The 23673-nt window shown below is 35.3% G+C and overlaps 2 protein-coding genes and 3 pseudogenes across 4 annotated transcripts; 3 read left to right on the top strand and 2 right to left on the bottom strand.

Moving 5' to 3' along the window:
* Positions 1-269: 269 nt before the first annotated feature.
* Positions 270-2222, top strand: LOC145603048 (lysM domain receptor-like kinase 4). The gene has a single exon (XM_081659177.1). The coding sequence runs from the start codon at positions 270-272 to the stop codon at positions 2220-2222; it is 1953 nt and encodes a 650-aa protein (XP_081515303.1).
* Positions 2223-3781: 1559 nt separating this feature from the next.
* On the top strand, positions 3782-5821 carry LOC145602913 (lysM domain receptor-like kinase 4 pseudogene; annotated as a pseudogene).
* Positions 5822-6692: 871 nt separating this feature from the next.
* On the top strand, positions 6693-7772 carry LOC145600304 (lysM domain receptor-like kinase 4 pseudogene; annotated as a pseudogene).
* A 439-nt stretch (positions 7773-8211) lies between these two features.
* On the bottom strand, positions 8212-10524 carry LOC145602945 (pentatricopeptide repeat-containing protein At5g66631 pseudogene; annotated as a pseudogene).
* A 2123-nt stretch (positions 10525-12647) lies between these two features.
* Positions 12648-19876, bottom strand: LOC145600096 (protein DA1-related 1-like). Of its 3 annotated transcripts, none has more exons than XM_081655954.1 (11): positions 19418-19876; positions 18631-18828; positions 18085-18196; positions 17572-17740; positions 16595-16715; positions 16397-16480; positions 15067-15186; positions 14706-14918; positions 14559-14621; positions 14345-14463; positions 12648-13332 (listed from the first exon to the last, which is right to left on the bottom strand). In XM_081655954.1, exons 2-11 carry the CDS (start codon positions 18745-18747, stop codon positions 12930-12932), a joined length of 1521 nt encoding a protein of 506 aa, XP_081512080.1. In that variant the 5' UTR covers positions 18748-18828; positions 19418-19876; the 3' UTR covers positions 12648-12929. The 3 variants fall into 3 exon arrangements, with proteins under 3 accessions (XP_081512080.1, XP_081512081.1, XP_081512082.1); XM_081655955.1 differs by lacking the exon at positions 19418-19876 and adding an exon at positions 19060-19175; XM_081655956.1 differs by lacking the exons at positions 18631-18828; positions 19418-19876 and adding an exon at positions 18308-18591.
* Positions 19877-23673: the final 3797 nt, after the last annotated feature.

Below are 23673 nucleotides of genomic sequence, written 5' to 3' on the forward strand. Positions count from 1 at the left end.
GGCCCACTTATGAGTTTTAAATTATTCATGAGCCATCCACAACATCCCTGTTTGCATACCTTAATCCCCCTTTTTTCTGGGATGAAGATGGTCAATTTACCAATAACATGTAGCTTTCCTACATAAAACTCTTCCAAAATAATGCCTTTCAAGAATAATTCTTATCAACTACTTTTATAAGGTTGCTATATTTATATTATTATACAAGTACTATATAAACATACCATCTTTTGCACCATCCCACCCCTACCAAGCCATATTCACTCCAAATGGCTTCTCTTTCTTTAGCTTTCGCTTTCGTTCTCTCCTTGATTTGCTTCCCTTACTTGCTCATGGCCCAGCAGTCATATGGTGATAGTAATTGCCCTGTATATAACAACGCTTCAACGGCTCTTGGGTATGACTGTAATGGTGTGAATAGGACTTGCCAAACTTTTCTCATCTATAGGGCTCAGCCGGCCTACAACACCGTCTCTTCCATTGCTTCCCTTTTATCTGCCAATGCATCTGAGGTATCTGCGATCAACAACAACATATCTGTAAGCAAGGCCTTGGCAACAGACACCGAGGTGATAGTCCCTTTGACTTGCTCCTGTGCAGGTAGGTTTTACCAAGCCAACACCTCTTATGTTGTTCAAACGAATGAAAATTATTACGTTATAACTACAAATAACTTCGAAAGTTTGACTACGTGTAATGCTATTCAAATTCAGAAAACCAGTCCAAATGTAGTAGATATATTCCCTGATGATAAACTTAATATACCTCTAAGGTGTGCTTGTCCTACTAGAAAGCAATTTGATGCAGGGATTAGGCACCTTATTACCTATGTGGTCGAATCAGGCAATGCTATAGCGAGTATTGCTCATAGATTTGGAGCTGATGTTGGGCAAACACTCGAGGCCAATGGAAAATCCGAGCAGGATTCTGTTATCCAACCGAACACAACCCTGCTTGTTCCAGTACAATTCCCGCCCAACAGTTCTCATATGGACTATCCTCCTTATGTACCACCCTCGCCACTACCTCCACCATCAATTCCTCCTAGAGCTACACCATCACACCCGCCATCTAGTGGGAGTTCCAGTAAGAAATGGGCTTATTTTGGGGTTGGAATAGTTGTAGGAGCTGCATTTATTTCAGTTGCAGGGACCATTCTTTTCTGTATGCTTCTAGGGAAAACTAAGAAGAAGAAAAATGATCCAATTGTGTCATTGCGAAGCTTTGAAGCACAAGAAAAGGCTGTTACAGAGAAATCTTTAGAGACCGAGACAGAATCCCTGGTGTTTCTTGAGAGCATATCAAAAATAGCTTCTTTGAAAGTATACAGTTTCAAGGACCTGCAGGCAGCAACAGAGAATTTCAGTGCTGATCATTGGATTAAGGGATCGGTGTATAAGGGAAATGTAAATGGCGATCAGGTAGTAATCAAGAAGATGGATGGAGATGTCAGTAAAGAGATTAATGTTCTAAACAAGATCAACCATTTAAATCTCATCAGGTTGTTGGGAGTTTGCTTTCAGGATGGAATTTGGTACTTTGTCTATGAATATGCAGGTAACGGACCTTTGAGCGAGTGGATTTACCAAGACAGCCCCGACAAGAAAGCCTTGAGTTGGGGACAAAGAATGCAGGTGGCTTGTGATGTCGCCACTGGACTGAACTATCTGCATAGATATACAAGCCCACCACATGTCCACAAGGACATAAAGAGCAGGAATGTTCTTCTTAACGACGAGTTTAGGGGGAAAATTGCAAAGTTTGGGCTCGCAAGGCCAGTTATGGGAAATGATGGTCAATTTACCTTAACGAAGCATATCGTAGGGACAAAGGGATATTTGGCACCTGAGTATTTGGAGAATGGAATAGTCTCTCCAATGCTTGATGTTTATGCATTTGGTGTTCTGTTGCTTGAGATGCTAACTGGTAAGGACGTCGCTTCCCTCTATGAAGGAGTTAAGGTTCACTTATCAGAGGTGTTAGGCCCTTTGATGAAAGAGGAAGATGGGAGTTCGAACGTGAAAGATCTTATGGATTCTTCTCTTGGGGAGGATTACCCTGCTGATATCGCTTATACTTTGCTCGTGCTTGTTGATCATTGCTTGAGAAAAGACCCAGGAAAGCGCCCTTCCATGGATGAAATTGTTCAAATTCTGTCAAAAACTCTGACAACTTCACTTATCTGGGGATCCAGTACTTCTGCTAGTAACTCTAGCTCATAATCATATATAAAATAGTTTTATGCAGCAGCTGCTGCCATTTTGTCATCACCTGCTTTCAGCTTTAAGACCTGTTTTTATGTACTGTGAACTCTCATGGAATTCCAAGTTATTGTTTTGGTTTAACAAAAACCTCATGTTTAGTTTCCATTTCATTGGTGTATGTTTTGTTCATAAAGGCCAGTTTTTTTGTGTATGGTGAATTAATTGCCCTTCTTAGGAATAAAACCTGTTTCGGTGTCATTTGTCGTCTGTCCAAAGTATCTCCTAATTTCTGCTTCATCTTATCAAAGTAGTTGCATATATGAAGTACTGTTACAACTTCTCATTTTCTGACAGATATTGAAATAGATCATATTCTCTCTATTTTCTGAGGATCTGTGCTGTGAAATAGATCAGATTGCTGGGATCTGTGCTTTTTTGTTAATGTTAGTAGTTATAACAATCAAATTTAGAAGCTGTGATATATTTATACTGTAATCTTGTAGGTGAATTGACCTTCTCACAACTGTTTTTTAAAAGCTGTTTGCAGACTTTGATGCCTTACTGTTAGACCAGAAGATTGACAGCATGTTGCTTACTAGCTTACTTGCTCCTCGCTCAATTCAGGTAATCGAGTGTGGGTTGGTCTTGCCATGTCTAGTGACATGGATAGGTTATTACAAATCAAGAACTACACATTCCTGATTTATTTGTCTTCAAACAATAGTTTTCGGGTTTAGATCGAGTTGAGTTATAAAATAATTCTACATGGTAAAAGTTTAGATCAATAATGCCCATGATTGTCCCATAAATAAACTTTTACATATATAGAATTGGAAAATGAAATATGAATTAAACAAAAGAGTAGGTGTGCCTATAATTTGCAGTCCGAGGTAGTTATATAATAACATGAGAGTCATCCATCTAGGCATCTACCAGCTCATAACAGGTTTTAAATTAATATTTGTTGAGCTCTTATGATCATTTGGTACCATTTTAAATAAATTTAATCAAATACTAATCACTTTCTTATGAAATTTCCTTGTATCACAGGATTATTTTTACTAAACCCTCTTTTGTAATTGAATACTGACTTTAATAACACTCAATGGACCACATATGAGTTTTGTTTACCCATCTGTCAGCTTACCATTCCCCCACATCCTATTTTTTTTTTTTTTTTTTTTTTTGCAAAAAACGGTCAACCCATCAACTTCCTAGCTACTAAAAAAATACCTTCTAATATGCCTTTCAAGCATTATTCATTTGATTATAAACTATGTTGCTGGGATTCGTACTCGATTTCAACATGAATACATGTCTAAGTGTCCGACTTGTCTATTTTGTGAAAAAAAAAAAACAAAACAAAAAATAAAACAAAAAACAAAAGGCCCATAAATTTGAAGGGTTGAAGTTTCCTACTCATATTAGTTTTGATTATATACTACGGGGTATTTGAGGTAAAATAAAGAGTACGAGTAACATAGCTTATACAATGACTTAAGTAGCCGTCAATCACAATACATCATTGAGGAAAGCATACTATGTAATCATACAATCTTCTTCTTAATCCAATTGAAATGGCTCCTCATTCATTAACTTGCACCTTTTCTCTCTTCTTAATCTTCTTCCCTTACTTGATCACAGCCCAGCAGCCTTATGCTCCTAATATTTGCCCTGCAAAAAGCAACACCACTTCTGTTCTTGGATACAACTGCAATGGTGTCGAACGATCTTGCCAGTCTTTTCTCATCTACCGGACTCAGCCTCCATATAACACCGTCTCTTCCATTGCTTCCCTACTATCCGTGAATGCATCTCATGTTTCTGCAATCAACAGCAACATCTCTGAAAACATGGCCTTGGCGAATAACACTGAGGTAATTGTCCCTGTGACCTGCTCCTGTTCAGGTAGGTTTTACCAAGCCAACACTACTCATGTTGTTCAAACTGGTGATAATTACTACTTGCTAGCTAACACAACCTATGGAGGTTTAACTACTTGCAAGGCTATAAGAAGTCAGAAAATCAGTCCGAATATAGTAAATATATTCCCAAATGAAAGGCTTACAATCCCTCTAAGGTGTGCTTGTCCTACAAGAAGGCAACTTAATGCAGGGATTCGGTACCTTATGAGCTTTGTGGTCCAATTTGGAAATCAAGTTCCTGAAATCGCTATAAAATTTGGAGCTGATGTTGGTCAAACACTCGAGGCCAATGAAAAATCAGAGCAGGATATTGATGATATCTATCCTTACACAACACTGCTTGTTCCATTACATAACCCACCCAATGGTTCTCAAATGGACTATCCTCGCTATGTACCTACTTCACCATCACCTCCACCCTCCCTTCCTCCTTCAGCATCATCATCACCGCGATCATCTAGGGAGAAATCGAGCAAAAAATGGGAATATTTTGGGGTAGGACTGGTTGCAGGGTTTGTATTTCTTTCAGTTTCACAACTTTTCATTATGTTAATAAAGAAGAGTATGAAGAAGAAAAGTGATCCAATCATGTCATCGCAAAGCTTTGAAGCACAGGAAAAGGCTGTTGCAGTGCAGCAATCAGGAACGGAGACAGACTCCCTGCAGTTTCTACAGAGCATATTGAAAATATCTTCCCTGAGAGTATACAGTTTCAAGGACTTACAGGCTGCAACAAAGAATTTCAGTGCTGATCATTGGATTAAGGGATCAGTATACAAGGGAACACTTGATGGTGATCAGGTGGCCATTAAGAAGATGGAAGGAGATGTCAGTAATGAGATTAGTGTACTAAACAAGATCAACCATTTCAACCTCATCAGGTTATTGGGAGTCTGTTTCGAAGATGGAGTTTGGTACTTTGTTGATGAATTTGCAGGGAATGGACCTTTGAACGATTGGATCTACCAAGACAGCCCCGAAGGGAAGATCTTCAGTTGGGGGAAGAGAATGCAGGTTGCTTGTGATGTTGCCACCGGGTTGAATTATCTTCATAGCTTCACAAGCCCACCACGTCCACAAGGATATAAAGAGCAGCAATATTCTTCTGAATAACGAATTCAGGGCGAAAATTGCTGGATTTGGTCTTGCAAGGTCAGTAAGAGGGAGTGATGCTCAGTTCACCTTTACAACACATATCGTGGGGACAAAGGGATACTTGGCTCCTGAGTATTTAGACAACGGAATAGTCTCCCCCATGCTTGATGTTTATGCATTTGGTGTTCTGCTGCTAGAAATGGTAACTGGTAAGGATGTTGCTTCTCTTTACGAAGGGGTTAAGGTTCATTTATCTGAGGTCTTAAACCCTGTGGTGAGTGAGGAATATGGGATTTTGAATGTGAATAAATTCATTGATTCTTCACTTGGACAGGATTATCCTGCTGATGTTGCTTACACTATGCTCGTACTTGTTGATCGTTGTTTGAGAAAAGATCCAGGAAGTAGGCCTTCCATGGATGAGATTGTGCAAATTCTGTCAAAAACTCTTACAACCTTGCTTATCCGGGGATCTAGTTCTTCCGCTAGTATCTCAAGTTCATGATCATTGCATCAGGAAAACTTTCTACTTTAATCAGTATGCAGTTGCTTAGCTTATCTCTTTATTGCCTTCCAACTGTGTTTATGACGTTTTGTTTGCCCTCTTAATAAAACATGGGTCGTTTATCAAGATGATAACCTTGTATTTTCTCCTTATTTAGCCAATCTATTAAATGATTTAAAACCTTATTTTTTTTCAATTCCTTCTGTACTCAATCCCAACATCTAAGCTTGGCTATAAAATTCCCCTGCCATTACGTACTTTGTATATTAAATGTTTTTTTTTTTTCCCACTGTATACATTCTTTTGGCAATTTACCCCAGATATCTTCCTAAATAGAAATTTCAAGTCTTTTTCAATAAATTACAAACAAAAAAAAAAAAAAATTGATTTGTAGAAAAACAACCATTATGATTTTAGCAACACCAAATCATTTGTGTTACAACTTTACAAGAATAAAATCTAAACGGTTAGAGACAGCCCAAAATAAAGTATCTATCCTTCAAGTCTTTGTGATCAGCAATAGTTTATTAATTACACGACTATGGCCACCAATTATTAAGCCACTATTAAGGGAGACTAATTAATAAATAAAAAAAAAAAAAAAAAATTGAGCTAAAATTTATTAATATACAAGTATATATAATTTCAGGTTAGTGGAGAGCTTGTCATTCTAGTTTAATAAATAGGATGTGTCCCTGATATATGACATGAAATGCTTAATGGCAACCATGAAACTAGACCTACTTCTCATACAGGTTGGATTGTTGTTAATATGATTAAAAACACTTGAGATGGTCAACCAAAGATAGTTTGCACGATGAATTTCATAATGAAATATCTATCAAATGCTTTACCTTCTCCAAGTTTTCTCCTTTGAATCTCCATTGTTCATAGCTTATCACCAAATACCGAGTTCTTATACCAGGCAAACAACCATTATTATCATAACAGCCTCAATATAAGATGTCAGCTTATATCGCCATTGGAGCTGTTGCTGGAATAGTTGTTATCTTTGTCATCATAATATCAGTTTGCTGCATGTCCTCAGGAAAAACAAAGACAGAAGCAGATATTCTACCAGCAGAGACATTCGAAGCATATGAAAACCCTATATGGAAGAAAACAGAGGTTGAGCACCGAGAGTCTCTAGAAAGCTTAGCCAACATAGCTCAATCTATGAAAGTGTATAATTTTATGGAGTTGCAGTATGCAACAGATGATTTCAGTCCTGGTTCTCAAATTAAAGGCTCTGTTTACCGGGGTAAAATGAATGGTGATCTGACTGCCATTAAGAAGATGAAAAGGGATGTATCCAAGGAGATTAATTCCCTGTCCAAGATCAACCATTTCAACCTTATTCGTGTTCTAGGTGTTTGTTTCAATGAAGGGCGCTGGTATCTCATCTATGAGTATGCATCGAATGGGCCTCTGAACGACTGGATATTCAGCAATAATACCAATCAGAAGTTCTTAAGTTGGACACAAAGGATGCAGATTGTGCTAGATGTTGCTAGAGGGCTTAACTATATCCACAGCTATAATAGCCCTCCCTATGTCTACAAAGATTTGAAGAGCAGTAGCGTTCTCCTTGACATTGAATTCAGGGCAAAGATCAGCTATTTCAGCCCAGCAAGATCAGCAGAAGGACAAAAAGAAAAAATTGCATCTGAACAAGTTTACCTTTCACCAGAGTATAGAGAGAAAGGCCAGCTATCAACAAAACTAGATGTGTATGCTTTTGGGGTGCTAATGCTAGAGGTACTCACAGGAAAGAAGGTTGCTAATCTATGCGAAAGACTAGATGGGAATTTATCAGATGTTTTCTTGGGTGTTTTTGATGAAACAAAGGGAAAGGATTGGCTTAAGAGTTTGATGGATCCTTCTCTAAAAGGGAATTATCCGTCTGAATCTGCTCTCTCTGTAGCAAGACTAATCGAACTTTGCCTGAATAAAGATCCGTCAAGCAGGCCAGATATGGAGGAAATTGTAAAGTCTCTCTCAAAAGTATTGAGTACGTCAATGACCTGGGAATCATCGCTGTAAATTCAAGGCAACAGTTTTGCAGAGCTTTCAGGGGATCATTCACTGAGAAACGGGTACTTGCATCAACAGCTTCCCCCTCCTATTCTTTTTAGGCACCTACTACAGTTTAATTTGTAATATCAACCTTTTTACATTTACAATTTTTCTTTCTAGTAGTTCAAAATTAATTTGGTAACACACAGGAAGGAATTTTCAGTAATAAGTTTAGAAGGTAGAAAAGTATGTAACTTATAGCTGATACAGTCATATTTTATGTCATCTCAACTATTAGATGAATACTGAAAACCTTTATTCTTCAGAATTTCTCATCTCCAATACTTAACCAGCAGGATGACAAAGTCAAACACAGCAAACAATTTTGCACATTTTATTCTCTTTTGAAATTAAGATTTGAAAATTTGTGAAATTTTACATGATCATTTTATAAAATGCTATAGAAAATGAGTCGCTCAAATTATCATCAATTGTAAGAAGTAAAATTCTGAATCAAGCAGAACAACATAGTTCAGAAATTGAGTGAAATACAGTCAACAGGCACAAGATTCAGAAGGATAAAAAATTGAGGTATCAGAATTATTACCTTCAAATTCAGGGAAAAGCTGCACATAAGTCATGGTGCTTCATTTCAAATCAGTTAATTGACCGAAAAATACATATGATTCTCACTGAACAACACTAGCCAATAGAGCCTTGAAAGCTGCCAATATACAGCTTCTGTACATGTATAAGATCTGCAGAGCAGACATTGAACATCTGAACAGCGGAAGGAAGTGGAAGGATGTCATCTTGTTTCTCACAAGTCTCTTCAACTATAGAAGCTTCTCTTAGTCTTCCTTCCTTCCAAAGACCTTTGACAAGCAATGACTTTGTCTCAACATCAGGAACCAAACCAGAGTTCCTCATGTCTTCTAAGAGTCTCAGTGCAAGAGTAGCCCTACCATGCTTACAATAAGCACGGACAAGTGTCTTATACATGTAAGCATCTGGCTCTACACCACACTGTTTTACCATCTCAAATAGTTTCTGGACCGCTCTGAAATCACCCCGAACTGCAAAATGATGCATCAATCCAGAAAATGTCTGCGCATCAGGGCAAATTCCCAAAGCGTACATCTGCTTGACAGTGCCTATGGTATCGCCATCCCTCCCACACTTGAGCAGTGTGCGTAAGAGAGAGGAATATAAAAGCACCATATCAAATTTGGAGAAGTGACTGCATAGCAATTTAACATCATGGAATATCCTTAAAGCAGCATCTCCTTCCTTGTGAAGACCATAGAAATCAATAATCTGTCTTATGGTACTGAGTGTCAACTTAAGTCCTTCATTCATCAGTTTTAACAATATATCATGAACAAGATCAACCCTCCCATGGCTTGCTAATTTTGTGATCATCCCTGAATAAGTGTGAACATCATGAACGAATCCAGGTTGATGAGCAACCCAGCAGAAAAATTGCCATGCTGTTTCAGGTGATTTAAAGTGCCTAACCATCTTGCAAACCAAGCGGCTTGTCCACACAAGTTTAGCATCTTCTAAAGCAGATTTGTCTGCTTCTGTCCAGTCCCTTAAGGCACTAGCCAAAGCAATCGGGTCCAGCCATGGCTTCAACTGAACACTAACAGTGTCAGCTTCACTGCTGCAATCATCATCTTCCTCATGGTCACCACTGTTGTGATTAGCACATAACTCTATGTTCTTAATTCGACTATCAGGTACCATCTCTGTAATAAATTCATCACACTCTTCCAATACTTCTGCTTCACCCATACGTTGCAATGACGACAACATAGATCTTGGAGGTAATATACCTTCCGTCTTCATTTCTCTAAGAAGGCTTTTCACAGCATCGTATTGTTGGATATTCAAGAATGCCTCCATAAGAAGTGAATACTGCCTTAAGGTACGCTTAAGTCTCATTTGTGGCAGTTTATAAAAAACTTCCTTTGCCTTTTCTACTATCCCGGAGTTTACAAGATGCTCAATAACGATAGTAAATGTCCTCGAGTTGGGGATAGCTCCTTCTTCCATTATGCTACGAAATGTCTGGACAGCTTCCAAGTCCTTTCCCATTACAACATAGAGCCCCATGACTATGTTGTAAGATTCAATACATAGTCCTTTACGTTGAGCACGAAGTTCATCCCAAACACAAAGCACCAAGTCAATATCTCCAGCAATAGCATACCATCTCATTTGATCCACATAACTAACAGGTCGAACCTTTGGGAATTCACCAGCATTGATTGAATCAACAAGCTTTTTCAGCTGACAACTACGACCTGATTTAGCTAGGATTTTAGCAATTGCATGAAGAGTATGTTGGGTATGAGAAAAATTAGGCACCTTTTTAAGTGCTTCAACAAAAGACAGAGCAGATTCAGGGGAAGGGGCAGAACGGAGAGCATTCGAAACTACAAACGAATCCAAATTCGGATTATCTAACAAAGGAAGAAGCAAATCAGACGATCCAGACCGGAGACTTAAACGTATCGAATCAATGAGTTTTGCCTGACAAAAGTACCTACTGACTTGATTAGAGACAGGTTTGTAAGAATAGCCGCGAGCTTGATGGGTTACACTAGAAAAAAGATTCTGAACTTTGAATAAACTCCTCCTAAACATTGGATAAAAACCCAAATCAGGATAGGATGATCTTACAAATACACAAAGACAGCAGGTTTCAGAAGTCTCACAGAACAAACATCAAACAGTTGGTGTGCACGAATGTAGCGAAACAAAATAACAACAAAGAAACTGCTATCATACCAATAGTATGTTGAGATAACTTCAAGGAAATGAATGTGGTGATTTTTCAGATTAACTAGGGTTAATCATGTATAAAAATACTAAAACTAAATTTGGGGTTTAGGGTTCAAAGTTTGAGCATTTATTTGAAAAGTTATACTCTAACAGATCAAAATCATGGAAATATTTCAAAGATGTTTAGAAAAATCTTAGTAATGATGATTTGGATTTTGGGTTAATTGTAAGTGAAGGAGCGCAAGGAACACTGTGCGTTCCCAAATGTGGCGCGAAACAGGTTTTTAACTGACAGTTAGTTGCAACTAAACTCATAAGGAGTACAATGACCCAAATAATTTAGGATTTAGGGGGAAAAAAATGTTGGATATATCAAAATCCTAATCATCAACTTAGGTCCGTTTGGTTTGATGTAAAATGTTTTTCCAATTTTTTTTTTTTTTTTTTTTCTTTGTTTGGTTTGTGAAGGGGTGGAAAACAATTTTTTCCTTGGAAACTATGAACAATTGAAGAAAAGGAAAGTCACTAATACAAGATATACAAGATACAAGATTTAGACCGACACAATACACTTGAGCTATTTTGCGTCTGGGCTACGTCTTAGAAACTAGGGCATTCTCACTAATGGGCAAAAAAAATACAGTACTTTCCCATTCTCTCTTTACCCACTTTCTTACTCATTCTCTAAATACTTATTTTTTTCTAATAGGAGTAACTAGTTTTGGGTCCAGGCGATGCCCCGGAATATATTACATGGAATTGAACATTAATATACGTTGTAATGTATGATCAAATTTTCTTGTAATTAGATTTGTTGTGCAGATTGTCATTTGCTACATATTAATATTTTGTATTCAAAAAATTGCATAAAAAATCACATAGCTTGGTTCAACTTATTTTTACTTATTTCAAAAAAAGTAAGTTCAGATCATAACATCGTTTTATGTGCGATTTTTTATTGCTAAATATCTTTAATTTCATAATAAAAAAATTGAAAATTACACATTAATAAACTACACAGTATTACAAATCTAACAAGATCTCACTTGATATATTTTTTTCCTTATAAATTATTGTACACTTAAGGTCAAAGTTTGGTCAAATCAGATAATCAGAACATATCAGATCAGACCAGATCAAATTAGACTAGATCAGATAAGCAAAAATAAGGTGAACCAAACAAGGTCTTAGTTATAATAGGTTGCAAGTTCAAATCTTGTGGAGAATTTTTCTTTTTTTATTTTTATTATGATGAGTGCATGGGACATGCAATGAAAAACAAACGGGGCATAATGAATAGTTGAGTGGGTGACGTGGCGTAGTGACTAGTGAAGGGGGTTTACGTGACACGTGAACATTCTAATAATGTACTTCTTTTTTTTAATACTTGCAACATTCCTAGAATAGAAATGTCACAATACTTGCAACACACTATAAATGGAAAGTTATTTTAGGAAATTTCCCTTATTCAAAGCACATGGTCTACTAAATTACACTCCTAACAACTACTCATCTTATTTTAAAGTATATTATATTATGTGAACCCCACATTTTTTTTAAATACCGTGAAAAAGTGTATGTTACAACTATTAAAAAACGGAGAAAGTAGTAAATTAGTAGCCAAAATTGAGCATTGACGTATATAAAAGTCAAATGGTGCAACTTTTTTTTTTAAAGGTAAAGGTGCAACTATTTTGAAAACAGATTAACATAGCACACCACTTGTCTACTTCATAATGAGGTAAGCATGATGAGTATTAAAAGCAACTTTATCTATTTGAACTCTTTTCTTTTGTCTTTTGTGTTTTATTTGTCCACCTTTCAACTAACCCTTAATTTTAATTCTAATACAGCATCATAAATCTCAGGAAAAAAACAAAAAAAAAAAAAAAGGATATTTATAAACACCCTTTACCAAATTGAAAGAGTCATTTTGTTTACCAAAAGATAACTTAAGAATCATTGAAGTGAGAAAAGCAAAAGCATTTTCCTTAAGCTTGGGCATAGCTTAAAATATTATAATCGCAAGGGTAAGTAGTTGTTAAGTCTTGTGGGACACTAATCAATAATTAAATATAAAGGTTAAGAACTTATAAACCCAAAATAAAATAATGAGGAAAAAAAACACTAGTTGATAAGGGTATCTATTTTTTTTTTTTTTTCCCTAGGGCAGTAATACATTTGTTTGTATAGTCTTATTGGTTTTTAATTTTATACACCAAAATAATCACAAAAAAAAAGGAAAAAAGAAAAAAGAAAAAGAAAACTGTGGTACTCAAAAAATAATATAGAAGAAATATTGATTTGATTCCTATACCCTGTAAAGCCTCTAATGCATTTCCAGTGTTCATTTGTATAGCAAGAAATTACACTTGGTAACAATGGCGTCGTGCCTCAACAAGGGAATGTCCCTGTATATCGTATATGGTCAAGAGTTCTCTTCAGTCCATACTTGCTTACTGCCTGGTTACCTATTCTAAATCCATCTCCATAGGCAGGCGAACCATCAGACTCGATTTGGTGTTTGAAAAAATCACCAAGTTTCCTCTCGAACTGAGACCTTTTACCTTTCTTGGAAGAATTACTACTGGAAGATGATCCGGGATCTGATGTAGATGAGGAAGAAGATGATGCGCCACTACTACTGCCAGAACCAGCAATGATTTCAGATTCCAGCCACATATGAGCTAAGACCTGGCATATTCCTTCTTCAACCTCTGGTCTCAGGTTTGGGTAACCATTAAGCCGTAGCCATGCATGCATCATTTCGTGAGCAAGTATGGATCCAGTTAACAGCCTTAAATCAAGAAAATCACAATAAAACCAATAATCAGTTACTTGAAAAATGGCAGCATACTTTAACTGATATTTGACTATTTCCCCAAGTGCCTGTCTGTCCCCGAAGAGTATAAGAGGCTATTTTAACGAACAAGAGTATCCTTCTCGATGTAATAGTACATTATAAGATCACTAACATGCCATGGAATAGGTTTTAGATAAAGCTATCATTTAAAGCAATCCGGATACGCTAAAAGCTACTAAATTTGAAGATGACCTATTAGCTATTTAGCTAAACGGTCTAGAGGTATTTGTCGCATAATTCAAGGAAAAAGATAGTAGCAGAATAAAAAGTTTGTGGAGAATAATATTGTTTACCAAAACAATATTATTGAAGATTCATTACATTCATAGAGAATCGGGTGAAGTCTGTGGAGAGGACTCGAGTGCGTTAGATTCTCATGCAACAACCCCAAACCCCTAAAAGCTGTCTTAAGAGCCTTCTTATACTTGGGGGGGAGTAGTAAAGGTTGTTTCCTGAAATCTTGACATTAGAAATTAAGGTTGTTTCCTGAAATCTTGACATTTGAAAGTAGAAAGGTGATATGTTCACTAAGCTGCTAATCAACCAAGTTTATAGAATTTACTAATAATAAATGTTACTCGATGCTCATACCTGCTAATCCAATACGCTAATATCTAATGCTGGCCCAAATACTATGAAATAAATAAAGATGCTGAACATATGACCGGTAAGTTCCAATAGCTAAATATTTGTACTAATTACCAGAAAAGACCAGAGTAATCGTTTAAAGTAGCATTTCCTGTGCATTAATGACTAGAAAGTGGATTAATTAATAAAACATAAGGAGCACAACTGCCTGCAACCTAACTTCCCACAAAACACTTGGCCCCCTAGACCCTAGAAAAGGGAAAATCTTGCAAACAAATAAGCATCATCCACACTTCCTACGTATCATTACTTTATAGGCACATTTATAAGACAGGTTAGACATGAGAAGAATAAACACCTGGGAAGGCCATAGAGAATCAGAATAGCTGTGACTTCACAACGACGTATCAGTCGATAAGGCTCAGTTATCATGTCCATAATCTGGTGCCGACCTCCAATCTTTGGCCTCTTCAATATCTGGTTTTTCCATTGACACGTGAGTTTGACATAAAAGACCAAAATACTCATATATCAGTTAAGCAAGGTGAAACATCTTTCTTGATGTATCTTACCGTCCGCACAGTCTGTTCTTCTGAAAGGCAGAGTCCTCTGGTCTCTGGCATGTGATGGTGACCCTAGTAGCAACAAAAACAAAAGTGAGAAAAATCATAATAAAATCAAGACAACTTCATAACATTTGCACTAAAAGTTATTCTTACTTGTTTTTCTCCTTCCATAGCCTCGTTGAGTGCTTGCCTCTCCACAAGTAGCAAGGGTACTTGCTGCTCTACTTTCATGTTCAACCCTTCATAAAATTCTCGAATCTCTATATAAAGGGGTTGGCATTCATTAGTATCCATAATAGACGAGTCTAGGCACTCCAGACATAACTTACGACCATCATCAAGTCCCAGGTATTCTGTGCCCTTTGGCTGCACAAATGTTGAAAGTTTAGATTGTGAGGCATACCACATTAAGTGAATTCACAATTTTGTTTAAAATTTGGAGCCTAAGAAAATTTTCTAGAAAATAACTCTTTCTTTATCATCCTTAAGATTCGAACAGCTTGTTTCAACTTACCTCCATTCTTTCACAGCTACAACACCTTGGAGTCCTATCATATTCGTGAGAAGGGCAATACTTCTGCATCCAGAAAGGATGTGCTCTATACTCAATAAGGCCAGCTGCATTTGTTGGAATCTGTTCAAACAGAAACACTGAAGAATATGACAACAATCTAATAAGCCACAAATGTAATTAAACCTAGCTAAAATAAAATTTCAGTATGGGCTCGGACATTCTTAATTCTTCTAATTCCATTCACAATCCATTAAAGTAGCATCATAGTCTATTCTCAAAATAAACATACTGAAGCAAAGGTGAAAAACAAGTTGGTAGAAGGTTAAAAAGAGGTAAGGCCAATCATGCAGGTTTCCTGGCCTTAGTATCAAAATATAATAACAGGGAAAACAGTAACACAATTCTTTTTGTGGAGTGTAACCAATTCCATCTCCGTCATCACAGTGAAGATTCTAAACACTGTTTGAATTCATGTGTTATTCACACAACATCATTAACCAAAGCTTCTAATGAAGCTCCCACTCTTTAAAAGGTAGGGGGTGGACGTAACCTATGTTCATCACACCACTCTCCCAAAACTGTCGCCTTCATCGTCCTTCATGTAACACTTTCTAATTTTGTCTCTTTCAAAATTATGTTACGAAACATTTTTGGGTATGTGGCTTTTCTCACACTCTCTCCATATCACACGGAAAAAAAAAAAAAAAAAAAAAAAAAAAAAAAAAAAAAACACAAAAGAGTTGGTGATTTATTATTTAACTATTTAAGTATGCCTCAAGGGTTAGATTGATGAAAGAAGGCGTTCTTCACACTTGGAGAAGAATTCTGCTATCTTGTGAGCTGAGATTTGGAGCATTGTCCTAAGCCAGAGAGAAGATTGGAATTTGAAAGGGTTGCCTCGAAAGTTTGCTTTGGAGGGAAAGTGGTGGTGGAGGTTTCCTCCTGAATTGAAGGAATTTGTTGTACAATGTCATCAAGAGTGAGTAGGACTTATGTAAAAACAGGCAGTATGGTCATGGCGTTGGCCAGGTGATTCACAATTGCCCTTGGAGATTTAATTCACATAGGGCTTCTCTAGTTACTCCTTAGGTAAGATTGAATATAGGGACTGGAATTCGTCAATAGTGCAACTTTACTGTTTGTAAAGGAGCTCAGTTCCATGTGTAATCTTTTGTCAGTTAATGGAAGTGAATGATTCTAGAGTATGGTTGGGAGATTTGTCAGGGGTCTTATCTTGTAAGTCAATAAAATCATTAATTGTTTGAATAATTCTACAGTATACTACAATTATGCAAGATAACAACCACATTGGCAAAGGAACAATACTTACAAAGTTTTTGCAGACGTCACACCTTGGATGATGCTGCTCCTTGTAGCAAGTTTTATGAAAGGGTCGATTCCGCGACATAGAAAACTGGTTTATAGAAAATCAGATGAATATACAACATGGTTAGTTTCAAAAACCACAGGTTATTCACATACACGTGCATCATTAAAATATAAAAGTGAAAACAATTACAGTTCTAACCTCATAATCAGATATTGGCTCATTGCATGCTTGGCAACGAAAGCATTCTGGATGCCAAAACCCGCCCATACAACTTAAATATCGTCCATGACCAATTTCAGCACCACAACCAGAACATGTCCTGCCCGCAAAACACGATTCCACAACCAATTTAGATATACCACAAGTTTGCAATGCTTTGGAAGACAAAAGATTTCAAAACATGTCAAATTCCAGTACGCACTTTTAATCCATTAAAATGAGCTTCCTTCAGTATGAGACCGCAAAATCTTGGGAGGATTCTTGGGAGAGTATTTTAAGTCAGTAGTGCACACAAGATTTATATCAAACATCCTAGTATAGTAGACGCAGCATAATGCTCTAGAGATATTTTATTTGCAACAGATTACTCTAAATGAACATTTTTATGCGTGAAAGGAACAATTAATCCAAAAGGAAACACAGAAAACAAACCCCGAGAACAACACACATCATTGTAAAGAAAGCATCTTAAATACATCCTAAACCAGGAGGCCCCAAGCACAATAAACCCACATAATTTAATTTGGTGTCAGTATTAGCTCCTTCCACCCATACTAAATTATTTTGAGTCTCATGTTTCTGACAAAGCCCATCATATCTTAGCTCCATCTAGTACAAGCAGTAGCACAAGGTCTTTCTTTTCATACAAATTCACAGGCATGGGTTCACATAAAATGCAATATACAGCAAAAACATCTACTGGAATTTCAATTAAGCCATTAATTATCAGACAGTATATTGTATACATAATCCCACCACTAGGTTCACTTGTACACAGGTATTGAAGGAAAGTATACTAAAAAAACAACATGGAGCTATTCAATTGAACCTCCATGTAAAAAATGAAGCTGTGCGGATAAATCACCAAATTCAACCTTCATGCATTAATGAATATTAAAACAATAACAATGTTGAGAAACGGTTCAGACAAAGCTGAAAAGACTCTGATATAAGACCTGTATCCATAGGAAAAGAAAGGGTAAGGCTGCATCATAGTTCCACGATCATATTGAGGAGGCGGGCGGGGAGGAGTCGGGGGTGGAGTTTGAGCTGGAGACTCCATATTTAAACTTTCTTGAAGAGCCTTGGCCAGTAATTCATCTTCCTCAAGTAGACTATCATGATCTGATGGATACATACAAGATTTTTTAGCTTTACATGACAAAACTGGCATCAAATTATCAAATTATTGTAAAACCTGTTTTGAACTCCTAAAGTATTCTATATTTCTATGTTTAACTGATGTTATCTATCAAGCAGACATAAAGATTTAACATTTTGTATTCAAAACCATGCTTCAAGTAGAAGAGACTAATCACTGCAAAGCCTAGAATCCCAAGGAAGACAAATCCTAAGCATCCTTGTTTGATTCAAAATGTTTGATATTAAATCTACAGCATGGAAGAATAGGAAGACAAATCATGTCTGCTGAACAAAGATACTATGGTTGAGCTAAAGATCCAACTTACCAATCACCTTTTTGCCTTTCTGATCTTTTTCCTGTTGTCTCTCCTCTTCCTCTGCAAGAGAAAGTGCAATTGCACGATCAATATCTTCATTCCCGGAATCTGACCATGCATCCTGCATATAATGCCCCCCATTAAAGAATATATTACACCAATATAAGATCACTAAGACAATTAATTATGTTACACCAATAGCAAAAATGTAACTTGAAAACTTCCAACTCACTCTAGTTCTTCTCCTCCCTTCATAGTAGCGATAATTCAAACGTGGATTTCTCAACATATTGTTCAATCAAGTCTATCCCTAGAACATAAACCCTCACATAAAGAGTTTTTATAGAGTTTAAGCTATTGTACATTCGAGTCTATTTATAGAGCACGAACCCACATATAAGTAAGTAAAAACCAGACACAACACCTCACGATTGACATGAGAGAAATGCAATGATTTCCACTCCGATTCGTTTATTCTAAAGTTAAGGAATAAAGCAAAAATAGGAAATTCTCAAGCCGCGAAATCAAGAGAATGTCAAAGGTTGCAGGAATTACCCCGGAAGTGGTAGGACCGTCCCAAATTGTATCCTCTCCATACCGTCCATGGTATTGTCCTTCTGAGATTCTATGACTATTGCTGGAACCTCCAAAAATCTTACTCAACCAACCCATAATTAAAGATTTTCACTCTCTTTATGGGTTGGCAGAATTCAATCAGTACTATACTCAGCTGCTTATTGCCATATTTGCAACCTGCACATTATCATAATTCATAAATACCCTTTAAATTCACACAATAAATAACATAATCCCAATTTCCTGCAAAATTGGGTAGGAACTAAATTGAAAATTGAATTCAAAACATCAATTTTAGAAACTGATCAATAATCTGCACAAATGGGTAGGAACTAAATTACATGATAAAATTAAAAACATCAAACTTAGAAATTAATCAATTATGAGATGATATAATGATATACCTACCCAAATAATGAAACAATCAAAATCAACAGCAAAAACCAATACTTCTAAATAAAGCTAATAATACAAGCTTGATAGTTCAACAAAACATTAAACAAATTGCTTTTATAGGATTGTAATTCCATAATTCATTGGCAAAAAAATAAAACCCAAAAAAACCCAGAATTGACAAAAATTGAATTCAAAGAAATAAACTGCAAAAGTGCCCACTACAATTGGAGAGAGAAAGAGATTCTTTTTTTACCATAAAAGAATCTAGTGAAGGCATTTATAAAGTGCAAAAGCATTCAATTAAATCAACCAATCAATAAGTAAAGTTATGAACTTTTGATCATATTAAGTGTTAGAAAATTTCACTCACCTTAAAAAAATTTGAAGATAGATCAAGATTCCCCAGAAAAATACCCAGATCAAAAAAATAAAATTAAAAAAATCTGTGCTTTTCTTTCTTTTCCAACTCCCAGTTGTAATTCAATACAAAATTACAGAAAAATTTGAAAAAAAATAAATAAAATTTCTAATTTTTTGAGAGGGGGTTAGAGAAGAGTCGACAAAAAAGTTGGAAGAAAATTCCAGGCAGTTGAGAGGAAGAGAGAGAAAATGTGTGAGCGTTTGAGGGGCCAACAAAATAGACTTTCTTGGCTCTTCAGCCTCTTCTTCACTTGAATTCGACGCAAATTTTTTGCATAATCATAGTAATCGATTAAAATTTAATTTATTTTCCAAATTAAATTGAGCATAGGATAAAATATAAATAATATATGAATGTTCATATTGTATTATTATAGACAAATTGAATCATAAACTCATATGGCTTTACGTGGATTGGTAGCTATCAAAGAGCTTCTCTTACACTCTTTTTATTTTATTAATTTTGTGTTTGATAAACAACAAAAATAATGGTGAAGGATGATTAAAATTTGAAGATAAGGGGTAATAGTGGGGCCTAATTAATGTCATCTCAACTCAACATGTAACGAGTAACAAATTACCAACCTAAATCACTATTTGTAGTTATGGTATCAATTAATTTTTGTTAGTACTCCATAATGAGACATATGGACTTGTTTTCGATGGGTTGTGCGTCTGGTTGGGCATGTCTGCCTGGTTAATTAGTTTGGTGAAGGTTGTTGCCTTATGCTTGATGTCCATTGTAGAAGTGTTTTTACTCGCTTGATCGAATTTTTTGCTTGCTTGATTGATAGGGCGTTTATTTTGCGAATTGTTTTCTCAATTTTTTGGAAGAGTTGTTGCATGCTTGGTTGGACGTCTTCACTTGGTTGATTAGGCACATATTAGTAGTAAGGTTGTACTCGAATATATAATTTTCCTTTTTTCCTCTAAATAATGTGATTATGAATTTGGTCTATATATGTTCGATTTGTATAACGATTTGTAGTGATCCTTTCTAAATGCCTAGTCTCTCTTGCTTAAACAAAGATACTTTTTACTCCAAATTTCTAACCAAATTATCCACCAAGCATGCATTTTCTTCCACACACCAAATCAAACTTCCTTCCCCAAGAATTTCTTTGGCCTAAAATGTTGCATTGGCAGGATAATTAACTCACTAGGCAATTTATAGATGTTTAATCAACACTTCATGTGTCACTCACACTATACCGACACCCACTAAATTAGGCTTTGCATTGGGGAGTGATGTTCAAACTAAGTTAGACAAATACAAATTAAAAATCTACTAGGTCATGTGGCTTCGACCTAATGTTTCCTAAAATTGTTTAGAAAAAAATGTAAATAATCAAAAGCTAAATTTCACTCATTTTCTCAAATTAGTATCCTATTGATAACTCAAAAACATTTTCATAATTTAATCATGCAATTTAGATTGACTTTCTTGACTAGGGATATATATTACATGTTACTCATTTTTTTCTTTTTTCTTTTTTCTTTTTTTAATATATGAGTTAACTAATCTCAACTCACACATGGATTATTCAACTAACAATATGCAAACTTGGCAATGTTACGCATGAGTTCGATGATTATTCATTCTTAGCTGTAGTAATTTTAATGAGTTTTTTTAACAACATTAATGAGTCTAAAACTGTTAATTACTCCGATTTTTCGTGGACCCGTAAGATCCAATATGATGCATCTCTAGGGAAAAGACATATGTCTTTCGGTTGAACATGCGTAATGGTAATGGGGTGATGACAAAAAAGTTAGGATTTGTTACAAGAAACCAAAAAAGAAGCAGTTTACCGTTCATAAATTGTTAACAAAAAAGGGACAAACCTACTTTGAACAACTCCTATAAATAGAATTTGGTTCAAAGTTAAGTACTTTGAATTACTTACTTTAATTAATCCATTTTTAATTACCGGTCGCCGTCGGTATTTGCGTATTAAGTCAATTGTGAGATGATCACTCGTATGAAAACAACGGTAATTCTGTTTTATTGTTTTTTATTTCTATTGTTTGAGCTAACTTATTATGTTGGGAACTTTGTGCTTTGCCCATGTGAATAATAAATTGGACATAATTGAATTTTCCATATTTTAGGATCTTAGCTGACCTTTTATTTATCGGATATAAGTTGACTTTTAATATTTAAATTTTTTTAATAATTATTTAAGTAGATTTGCGATGTTTGCATAAATTGCATTGTTGATTTTGTTGTCCATCAAAAAGGTGTCACGCGAGACTAAGATGAGAACTGTGCCATATATGCCATATGCTTAAACTAGTAAAAATTGCGGAGTATCTTTTTTTTAAAAAAAAAAAATCTAGAAAAAAAAAAATTACAAAATAAGATGATATACTACAGTTTAATTTAGAAAACTAACCTATAATAAACGTACACAATCTTAGATATCTACTTGAAAACAAATTCTACTTCAAATCGAATTTATATACTTGAAAACAAATTCGACTTGAAAAAAATATATAAATAGTCACATGATTAATTAATATGCATAATTTATAAAGTACAAGGTGAAGGTAGAGAAAAAATAATTAAATCAACGATCAAAGATGAATTTAAATTTCTTGAAGCTCTATGAATGGCCTATTTCGGATGTCGAATTCTTGAAGGAGGTAACTCAAAAAGAAGAGAGAAGTCGCTATAAAGAAGAAAATCATTACTCTAAATTTTCAATTCCATTACCACCATCACCATCAGATTCATTGTTGTTGAAATTGCAATATGCTTCCCGGCAAAGGTATCTAAGAAGCTACACCTTCACCAAAGAAGACACGAATAATAAAAAGAGCAAAAGCAAGAACAAGAAGTGGTTAAAAGTTGATAATTTGAAGAATAATTGGGATAAGTGTATTCGAACAATTAATTATAGATCACTCTATAAAAAAGAACGGAAACAAGGGTTGTTTATGTGGATTAGATTCAATTTTACATGTATTTTTTTAAGTTTTGATCTTGATTGTTTATTTTTTTTTCAATTTCTTTTTTAAGAGTGTATTTTCCAATTGCATTAAAGTTAATAAAGATTCTATTTGAAAACATTATAAAAGAAGTAATTGTGAATCAATTTACATTATACGATGTAAAGAGAATTTTAAAACTCGTACATTATATGTGTGATATTTGGGTATTCAGTCCGAACCCTAAAAATTTTAATCAATTTTACGGACTTGTATTATGAATCCAAGTCGCAATTTAGTACTTGATGGCCCTAAAACTATTCTTCCACGGCTCCACCGGCCCACAACATACTTAGAATAGAGTTTGATGGGCCATATACTGTTGATTCGAAATTGTCAGTAATGAATAAAATCTCAAGTTCTTCTCACACGGAACATTGGCAATATCTAAAGCCATCAGTTTTTAACCCGAATCATTAAACTCGATTGTTAATGTTTGACAAATCAGGGTTTAGAGAGTTAACCATTAATTACAAAGTATGTCATGCTACAATTCAACATAGTAAGAACTTGTTCTCTTTGGCTTAATTTCAGTTCAGTTCAGTTCAATTTTGTTCAGCTCCAATAAGTTCAGTTCAGTAAATCAGAACAGACCCTAAGTCATTTTTTATAAGCTATTATTTAGGGGTATACATGTCCTCACACTATTCTTATAAGTTCAACAATAAAAAAAGTATTAACGTTGTTGAGAGCAGATAAGTACTCTGTAAATAAACATTTTAGAGGATATAATTGTCCAAACACTATTTATATAAGAGTTAAATCATTACTTCACACAAGAAAAAACTTAGAGGCAATTAATATCATATCAATATGGGCATAGGTAAACATACGTTTTAAGGATAAAATATTATCCTCGCTAATCATAAGTGTTTTTTTTTATCATACGGAGTACTTTATAAAAAATAGGAAAATTAGGGTTCAATTATAAATATAATGATTAATTGTTATCGACGTAAAGATGGTACATCAATTCATAAATTGTACTCCCTCCGGCCCAATATATAGTTCTTGTTTGTTTGTTTTTTTTTTTTTTTTTTTTTGCACGGTATTTAAGAATAGTAGGAGATTGTGGATGAAGTACATTTAATAAAAGTGAAAAGTGCAATTATAGACAAAAGTTAGAGAAAGAAAGTGGAAAAAAATACAAATCATGTGCAAAATTCAAGGATATTTTAAGAACTACAATGAAAAAAGTACAAAAATAAAATATAA

This window comes from Chenopodium album, chromosome 21 (assembly GCF_948465745.1).
Source record: "Chenopodium album chromosome 21, dcCheAlbu1.1, whole genome shotgun sequence".
In the NCBI taxonomy this organism is placed as follows: Eukaryota; Viridiplantae; Streptophyta; class Magnoliopsida; order Caryophyllales; family Amaranthaceae; genus Chenopodium; species Chenopodium album.